Raw genomic sequence first — 10,277 nt, 5'->3', positions numbered from 1 at the left:
GCTTTAAACTCGCCCCGCCCGAAGGCCGGGCCGTGGGTATCTCTAACAGCCAGTCTCAGGTTTGGGTGAGAGCTCCCAATCCAATTGGGCAAGTGTTCGCAAAGGTTTACTCTCGGCCTCAACTTTTTTTCCCTGGACTTGTATTGGACCAAATTATTAAGCTCCTCCTCATTCTCTTTGTTATTGGCCAAAAGGTGAGTACTTCACCTGGAGAGGCGTCCCGGAGTCAAGCAAGCGCTTTCCTTGGCGTTCAGTCCAAGAGAACTGATGGAGAGTTTGAACTTCTCACTCGCTTTAACTTGTGTCAGTCATTCTACTCAGTCATCTCAGGAGACAAAACAACACCTTGCCTACGTTTCCTCGTCGAGAAGGCCCCCCTTCAATAGAGTCCCCTCAGAGTATACTGTACAGTAGCCCCCTCCGTTACCGACCTCCGCGTTCTCCGCTACGCGCTACCTTGTGACGTCACCGAGGGAAGAGGCGGACTCGCTCCTACACCGGAAGATGTCCGCCTTTTTGATTGGCTGATCAAAACGTTCGTTAGGTCGTGTTGCCCTTCTCGCGTGCGCTCTGAGCGTGGGCGTCCCTGGGGGGGGCGTGTGTGGCAGGGGTTTCTGGACCCCGCACCAGTTCCTTAGCCCTTTCCATCTGGGGCGCGGCTTAGGGTCGCCCCTGGTGGGCGGCTCTCGAATCTGGAAAAAGAGCACCAGAACCGGACCGCTCCTGGGCTGCGGAGGGCCGCTGGGCAGACAGGAAGATGGCGGCAGCATCGGTCTCTGCGACTTCTGGTTCTCAGTTCTCGGTAAGGAGCGGTTGACATTCGAATATGCCCAGGTCTGCGCTGGTGCCTCTTTGCTTTTCCTCATCCTCCAGAGCTTTCAGCCTGGCGTCTCACCCCAGCCGGGGAAACGGCGTTGGGCGCCTAGAGTGTCCCAAGGTACCCCGGCGTCCACAGCTCTTCCATCGAGGCTGCACCTTACCGTAGAAACAGGCCTGGCGGGTCTCTAACTCCCACGCCCCGTTCACCTTTCGACCTTGCTAACAGCCCAGGTTACCGAACGTTGCCACGACCCACTGGGATGACTGTACCCACACCCTGGATTACGAAAACATTGCTCCTTTGGTCACGTGGGTGTAACGGCCCCTCTGGGAATATTGGCCAAAACCAGGTAGGCGCCCCGGTCGGCCTAATTGGCAGACACTTGAGTAGTCCGCAATCTGGACTGCATACCTGCCCTTGCTTAAGTTACTCCTTTGAGTGCAGTGCCTCCCCTTCCCATCTTCCCAGTAACTTTGTTCTGTGCTAATCCTACCCAGAGCTCGCGCCTCCTACCTCCCACCTTATTACTGACTGCCACGTGTAAATGCCGTTTAGAGAAGCGACACGAGGAGCTGATCTTAATTATTGTTTTTACCTCCAGAGGGCCATCAGCCAGTTAAGTCACTAATATTTGACGCGTTGGAATGTCGAACACCTAGCAATTTGGAAACCACCACTTTGGGAATAATGTAGATAAGCAGTAAATGTGAGGAGCCCCAAGTTAGAGCCATTATCTCTTTATTAGCAAATGCTGAACGTCTCACATACTTCTAGGCTCTAAAACTACACATAGGATAGAATCCCTGCTCTAAGGAGCAAAACACTGAAGAGAAACTGCACTAACTAGATGATTACGTAGAAAAAGTTGATACATGCTTCCATACTGGAATAACCTAAGTGAGAGTGACTCGCAGTGCTTAGGTAGGCTACAGACAGTGTTCCTAGAACGGAGGGTGGAGAAGGCTAGATGATGAAGGAATTCTAAATGCTCGTCACAAGATCAGGAATGGAAGGAACAAAAAGGCACCACAGGCATTTGGGGTGTGTGCCAGGACGGTAGATGCTTTCAGTAAACTTGAAACAATTTAGGGTGAGCAGAGGGAATGGGGTAGAGTTGTATTTAGATAAGTTATTCAAGAAGGTAAAAAACATGAAAAAAGGGTGGTAGTGAAGGAAGAAGACAGGAGAATATCAGTGTAAAGTTAGAGAGGCTAATGGAAAGTGTTTAGGGAATGTTAAAAAGAGCGGTCAACTTGATAAACATAGATTTTTCCTCAGTTTCAGTTTTTGGTGACTGTTGTTAGGATCTGTGTTCATGAGGCCAGAAATAACCTTCAGGGTTTCAGCAGAATGGGAGTAACAAGTTTGCAGAGAGGTCAGTGGAGATTTCGGAGAAATAAATGACTGAAGCAGTTGGAATTCAATGAGGAATTAGATCAGTAAAAGGGAATGTAAAAGAGGAACCATTAGACTATTAAAGTAAGTAGATGGATGCGATTGTATAAGAATTGTGGTTAATTAAACATAATTGGGTCAAGAGGGCTTTCACTGCTCTCAAAACAGCACTGGGAGGCTGGGTAAAAAATATTTTTATACAGCCATACCTCAGGGATACTGTGGGTTTGGTTCCAGACCACTGCAATAAAACAATCTTTTTGCTGAAGGAGGGTCTTTCAGTTTGTAAAAAAACAAAACAAAACAAATACACATGTCTGAGGTGCAGTAAAGCAAAGCACAGTAAAATGAGGTATGCCTTTAAGCGATGAACTGCACTCTGCCAGGGGCATCCAGCTGAGCGGTGGTATTGGGATGTGGTCAACCCTAAGTCTTTAAGGTAGCCTTGTCCGAAATCTCAGAGTGTTTAATAGGAAATCATACAGATTTTATATGCTAAGCTCAGCCTTAAGTAAATGGCAAGAATACACTAAGAGTATCTAGGACCCTTTTCAAATCAAAGCTTAACCAACTTTCTTAATGACCTTGACCTGCTATATCAGAATGTCTAATTTAGAAGTCACTATGTCTAAAAACAAAAAAGACCAAATTTAGTTTATCAGAAGAAATGGCCCTACTTAAACTATCATGTTAGAAAAAAGGCTGGCATTTACTACAGAATTTATAAAGCATTTTAGCTTAACAAACACATGACCATAAAATATGACAATACAAAAAGACCATCTAAAACTACGTGAACTTAGAAGGCTACTCCTACTCAGATTTCAGGAGCATTAACAATTCATACTTAACATTGATAACCACAGCATCAATGTTTCTTGTTTTTTTTTTGTTAAACCAGTCAAGTATTTTTAACAGATTCACAAATAACACAGTCTTTAGGAAGCAGCTACCATATAAGTGTCACAGGTGAACATTTGGAAGTAGGTGATACATTTGAATTATTCTTTTAGGTAGTCCTTCACTGCAAGAATGACAGCAAGTAACAGTAACATTTATTGAGTGATCACTCTGTATCAATTTACTAGTTGAGAGCAGCAGAAAAACAACAATAATTGGACATAATATTAAATAGAAGTCCAGGCAACATAGTCTTGTTGGTCCTTTTTTATTTTCCTAGTAACCATGGTCAGCACTTAGGACACTTTAATTTATAAGCTAATCTAATTGGCTTCTCTGGCTTTTTAGCCAGCCCTTTAACCAACCTGTTCCATATTTTTTCTCTTTAAAATGTTTTGTGAGTATGTCAGATTTATAACATTAAAAATATAAAAGATTTGTTTTTGAGAATAAAATGAATACTTTCATGCCCCTTTTTGAATCTTGCTATTCTTTCATACGCACCACCATACATTATGAGACTATAAAAATACATAATAGTTATTAGTACTATGTGGCTGTCGTGTTTTAAATACTTTTCATAGCTCATTTAATCTTCAGTAATCTTATGAAATTGGCGTTAGTAGTTTCATTTCCAAATGAGCAAAATGAGGCACAGAAAGATTAAGTTAACGTTAATTTTATATTTCTGTTTTCGACAAAAGAAATCTCAACCTATAGAAAAGTTATTTTTTATATGGGTTTGTTTGAGCCAAAATTTTGAGGGCATTTCTGGAAGCAAAATCTCACTGGATTGTGAGAATGGCAGTTCAGCCTATCCCATACCTTACAATCAAAGGAGAAGCCGTAGGAAGGATTATATGAAATCCATTGGTGGTAGATTAAGGAGGTGGGAGAAGGCAAAGCAGGGGAAATCTCCAGGATTGGATAAAAAGCAAACTAGAGAAACATTTTTACATTGGTGGATACAGGATAATTAATAATTAATGTGTACAGTATATAGAGATGGTATGGCAGGGAACAAGATAATGAGGGGTTCTGTGGTCTTGTGCTCTGGTGCTTGCTGTTGTGCCCTAAAGGTTGTCATCCTAGATGTGTAAGAACAATGGGCAGAGCTCACTTAAGGTAATGATTAATCTTTACTTAGGAAGCTGAAGATTTGGGATGAACTACCTGCTAATATGTCCTGTGCAGTGAGGAATTTATGATCAGACCATTTTATGTGATTGTTCTTGGTCAGTAAGCTTGCCAGGCTCGCCATGTGTCCCCTAGTAGCTCTTCAGATTTATTACCTACCCCCTCTTTCGTTCATGCTGGGTAGTACAGTATCTTGATGGGCTTTGGTTTTTAGGGTGTGTTGTTCATTAATTCGTTTGCTAGCTATTGTAAACAATTCTGTTGTGGTCATCCCTGTATGTTCCACGTGTGCAAAAATTTCTCTAGAGCAGCAGTTCTCAAAGAGTGCTCTGAAGACCTTTTGGGTTGATGGGGTCCCTGAAATTTTCTCGGGGTCTACCATGTTCTTCCTTACCCAACCACTTGGTGAGAGACCAGATTTTCTTGACATACATCAATGGATACACACCCAATAGTGAATGCAGAAGCAAATGTAAGAGTCCAGTGCCCTTCTTTTAAGCCAAGAATGAAAGAGATTTGCAAAAATGTAAAACAGTACTACTACTATTTTAAGATGATATAGTTATTTTTTACTCAAAAATTACATTTGATAACATTATGGACTTATTTTTTTAATTAGTAAATATCTTAAAACATTCTCAGTTTAATTTTTAATATGATAAGTGTCAATAGATATAACCCACATAAGCAAAAGCTCTGTGGGGTCTTCAGAAATTTTTAGGAGTGTAGATGAATCCCAAGACAAAAAAGTTTGAAAGGAACAGGTCTACAACAGTTATTTTTTTTTCCCCAAACTGTAGGTGGGCTGTTACTTTTCACTCAGTAGTGGGTTATGGAATATGTTTAGTGACTCAGGGCACATCATTTTTTTTAAAAAAAGAGGAGGGTGAGAAAAAAATAGTAAATTCAGCAAATATACCTTTGAGTGAAATTGCTGGGTTGTAGAGTATGTGCAACTTGGTTTTATTTGGTAGTGCTGAATTGTTTTCCAAAACAATCAATGTACATTCCTACCAACAGTCAGCACCCTTAAATCCATACCCTCTTTAACAGGTAGTATTGTCCCAATTTAAACATTTTTCCTAAGAAAGTGATTATGAAATGTGGTATCCTGTTCTTCTCATCTGTGCTTCCCTGATCATTGGTGAAGATGCATCTTTTTCCCCATAACTTTGCTCGTCTTTTTTGTGCGTTTCCTTCTGTGCAATGCCTGTTCGTCTTTGCCAATTTTAAATCGGTTTGTCTTTTCTTATTTATTTGTAGTCATTTCTATATGTATCCTGGATGTTAAGCCTTATCTGTTAAGAGTTTTGAAATATACTCTTTGGTTTGTCTTTTTATAATACCCTTTGTTTAATATGAGTTATTAATTTTAATTAAAATTTTTTAATCTTTTTGTGATTTTTTTTTTTTGGTTAAATTCTTCTTTACAGCCAAGTGGTATTCTTCACAGCTTAGTGGTATTCTTCTATATTTTTGTGTACAAATTTTAAAGTAGGGGCCTTTTAAGTCCTTGATTTGCTTGAAATTTGTGTGCTGTGAGTTAGGGATCCAGTTTAATGTTTTCATTTAAGATCCACAATTGTTCTAGCATTACTGGTTGAAAACTCATCCTTTCCCCAATATGCAGTTTTAGCTATCAGTATATCAATTTCCAAATGTGATGGGTATGTTACAGGCTCTTTCTCTCATTGTATTTTTCTCTCCTCTGTAGTCACTGTCTTAATGATTCTCCTTTTTATTTGTCTGAGAGAGTAACTGTCTTCCTTCATCCTCAACATAAATGTTAACTATACTTGGTCCTTTGCTGTTCTACGATAGAAATTCTAGAGTCTGCTATTGGAATTTTTGATAGAAATTTCAAGTTCAATTTAGAAACAACTGATGTCTTTAGGATATTGAGCCTTCTATATGAACATGTTATGTCAATCCAGTTTTTTGAAACATTTTTCAGTAAAATTTTAAAATTTCAGGTCTTGGACTACATTTATTAAATTTATTTCTAGTTTTCAGAAGTTGCATTTTCTAATTTTTTTCCATTATCTTAATGTGCGGGCCAGGAAATGCAGCACATCGTTGACTAGAATTGTCTTGTTTCTGAACTGAAAAAGAATGTTTTAAATTCTGCACCATTAAATATATTGCCTTTTTGGAGGTGATATTTCTTATCATAAGAAAGTAGTTCTTTAATAATAGTTCTTGAATTTTATTGAATGCTTTTTTGCATTTATTGATAATCATATGTATTTTCACTTTAATGAGGTGGATTGCATTAAAAGATGTTACCATGTTCACGCAGTCTTACCTGGAATGACCCCACCTTGATCATACTGTTTTGTCTCTTCTATAGAGTTGAGTGTGGTTTACTAAATTGTATTTAAACTTTTATGTGCCATGTCACACATTCTTTGAAAAGAAGGCGAGTACACATTTTTAATCATACTTTACACTTAACATATTTGTTAAGTAAATATTTGAATCATAAGTATTCTTAAGTATAGTTTGCCCTAACAACTAAAACTACCAGAAAGAAAGTTGTTAAGTTAAACATTTTGCCTTTAATCCTGAAAGTTTATCCTAGAATCATATCATTGTAGTTAGGAAAATATTTATTGAGTGCTTGCGGTCATGGAAGTAGTGTAGATTAGGTAGGGGTTGAACTTAGGCTACTTAATAGCTATGAGACCTGAAGCATATGGCTTTTCTTAGCCTGTTGTTTTCACCTACAAAATGGGAACAATAATATTTGCTGTGCTTACTTCACAGGGTTCTTGTGATAATTACAGGGAAACGTGAATGTGCTTTAAAAAAACAAAAAACAAAACAATGTGCCAACAAATCTAAAATGCCAGGTTCAGTGTTCTGAGAATAAATTTAAGTATATCTTCCTGAACTATAAAGTGGAGATGCTTTCTTAAATGTCAGGATTGTTGTGAGTATCAACTCAGATCATGGAAGTGTAAATTGTTAACTGCAATGCAAATTTGTGGTTTATGGGTTGTTATTTTTAGTGTGTATGTGGGGGGAGTGAACATAAACATTCTGCTTGAAGGATCTTTTGCCCTCCCATAGCTTTCAGGTGCCCATGATTGGATGGTATACGCCATTGAAGGCAGGAAGAATAATTCACTTGAAATCTGTCATCCTAGATGAATGCTATTTTTAGAAAGGTCTGTTTACAAGGTTGGCTCTTAGTTGGCACCTATGAATTTAATAATTTCATAGTAAATAATTTCCTACACTAATATAAAACTTCAGTTTAGAGTAGCAATTTTCATCCAGTGTGCCATAGGAATTTTTAAACATGCAATATCTAACTATTTAGTCAGGAACTCTGACCTCTTTTCCCTTAGATTGTCAAATGAACAAATATCAAAGGCTAGCACAACAATAGCCGTCTGTTGTGAATGAATCAAATTATACCTTTTTTGTCAGGTTAGCAAAAAAAATTTTTGGAGTCACAGAATTTTAGTAAGCAGTTTATGTGGACCATGAGATGAAAAAGGTTGAATACCACTGGCCTAAATGATAAGAGTGGCTCACTGTGCCTCAAGTGTTTGTACAATGTGGTTTATGCCAAACACCTGCTTCCTTTTTTTTGTAATTTTAATGTTTTATTGATTATGCTATTACAGTTGTCTCATTTTTTTCTCCCCTTTATCCCCTCCACCCTGTATGCCCTGTCCCACAATCAATCACCACCTTAGTTCATGTCCATGAGTTGTACTTGTAAGTTCTTTGGCTTCTCCATTTCCCATACTATTCTTAATCTCCCTCTATTTTGTACTTAACCATTTATGCTTCTTATTCCCTGTACCTTTCCCCAATCTCCCCCCTCCCTACCCTTAACCCTCCATGTGATCTCTATTTCTGTGAATCTGTTCCTCTTCTAGTTGCTTTCTTAGTTTGTTTTTGTTTTTGTTTTTGTTTTAGGTTTGGTTGCTGATAGTTGTGAGTTTGTTGTCATTTTCCTGTTCATATTTTTGATCTTCTTTTTCTCAGATAAGTCCCTTTAACATTTCATATAGTAAGGGCTTGGTGGTGATGGAGTCCTTGAATTTGACCTTGTCTGGAAAGCACTTTATCTGCCCTTCCATTTTAAATGATAACTTTACTGAATAGAGTAACCTTGGATGTAGGTCCTTGCCTTTCATGACTTCGAATACTTCTTTCCAGCCCCTTCTTGCCTGTAAGGTTCCTTTTGAGAAATCAGCTGATAGTCTTATGGGAACTCCTTTGTAGGTAACTCTCTCCTTTCTCTTGCTGCTTTGAAGATACTCTCTTTAATCTTGAGTAATGACATTATGATGTGCCTTGGTGTGTGCTTCCTTGGGTCCAAGTTTTTGGGGACTCTCTGAGCTTCCTGGACTTCCTGAAAGTCTATTTCCTTTGTCAGAATGGGGAAGTTCTCCTTCATGCAGGAATGTTTAAAGTTTTCCAGGACGTTCCTAAGCCTCTCCTCACTTTTTTGAATTTTTGATTCTTCATTCTGTACTGGTTGAATGATTATTTCTTCCTTCTGCTCCAAACTGTTGATTTGAGTCCCGGTTTCATTACCATCACTGTTGGTTCCCTGTACATTTCCCCTTATTTCACTTTTCATAGCCTTCACTTACTCCTCTATTTTGTGACTATACTCAACCATATTGGTGAGCATCCTGATTACCAGTGTTTTGAACTCTGCATCTGATAGCTTAGCTATCTCTTCATCACTTAGTTGGATTTTTTCTGGAGCTTTGATCTGTTCTTTCATTTGGGCCTTTTTTTTTTTTTTTTTTTTTTTTTTTTTTTTTTTTTGTTCTTGGGAAGTCTGTTACATAGTAAGGGGTGGAGCCTTAGGTATTTGCCAGGGTGGGACAACCCAAGTCTGAGTTGTGGAGCTGTATATGGAGGAGGGGTCCATAGGGAATAATGGCATTTGCTCAGCTCTCAGTGGGCTCTCAGTCACTTCTCCCTCTACCCACAAGCAAATTGGGCCCTTCTGGACCTGATTCCTGTGTGAGTGGGTTTGTGTACGTCAGAGGACCCTGTGGGTCTCTCCAATGAACTTGCCTGTGAGACTGGGTGTTCTCCCACCACTGTAACCCCCACAGGTTTTTTCATTCAGAGGATTTGAGGTTTTATTTCCCTCTGCTGGATGGAACCCTGGGTTGTACAGCCTGTCTGGCTCCCCAGTTGTTCCTCCCGGTTTATCTGAACACAAATGTGGGACTGCCCACTCTGCCAGCTACATCCTTGCCTTGAGTCCTCTCCACCCTGGCTACCCGTCTCCACCCCTCCTACTGGTCTGGATGAATGCTGCTTCTTTAACTCCTTGGTTGTCAGACTTCCATACAGTTCAATTTTCTGGCAGTTCTGGTTATTTTTTGTTTTTAAATTTGTTGTTGTTCTTTTGGTCTTGTGAGGCGACAAAGTGTGTCTACCTACGCCTCCATCTTGTGAACACCTGCCTTCTTTCTGAAAGTCAGAAATGTGACCAGCCCCCAATAAAACCTTGGCCACTAAGTGTGATGGGCCTTCTTGGTAGACTGCATTTCACATAAGTTCTCATTATTAGTTGCTAGAGGAATTAACACACACCCTGCAGAGGAATTTTGAGAGCTTGCACCTGATTTTCTGTGGACTTTACCCTGCGCATCTTTTCCCTTTGTATCCTTTTGCTATAATAAATCACAGCCATGAGTATAACTATCTGCTGGTGAGTCCTTCTAGCAAGTTATCAAACCTGGGCCTGGTCTTGGGGACCCCTAACACTCATGGTAACAGTGGTTGGAACCTTCCCAAAGTTCAAGTTTCCAGGTAGTAGCCAAGAACCAACCTTGTAAGCAGACATGTCCAAGGAAAGCAGTTTCAAGTCTGCTGTTAACTCTCCTTCCTATGACAGCTGTGCTGTGTGTTTTTTGATATAAAGGAAACCAAAAGCTTTTATTGTCTTTCAGTGGGTTATAGTAACTTTACTGAACAGGATAATTCAATTTAAAAACAGTATGTTTTTTCTTTTTTCTGTTTTGCATTCAACAGATTT

The 10,277-nt window shown here is 39.5% G+C and overlaps 1 protein-coding gene across 1 annotated transcript in view; it reads left to right on the top strand.

The window, feature by feature from the left end:
* The first annotated feature begins 536 nt into the window (after positions 1-536).
* CEP57 (centrosomal protein 57) overlaps positions 537-10,277 on the top strand; it is a 47,456-nt gene continuing 37,715 nt past the window's right edge. The window contains exon 1 of the mRNA XM_024574598.4: positions 537-802. Coding sequence (XP_024430366.2) covers positions 758-802 — 45 coding nt within the window. The 5' untranslated portion in view covers positions 537-757. The remainder of the gene's footprint in view (positions 803-10,277) is intronic.

Source organism: Desmodus rotundus, chromosome 5, assembly GCF_022682495.2.
Source record: "Desmodus rotundus isolate HL8 chromosome 5, HLdesRot8A.1, whole genome shotgun sequence".
Classification (NCBI taxonomy): Eukaryota; Metazoa; Chordata; class Mammalia; order Chiroptera; family Phyllostomidae; genus Desmodus; species Desmodus rotundus.
The sequence above is the reverse complement of the archived record's forward strand: the minus strand, read 5'-3'. Positions and strand labels throughout refer to the sequence as shown.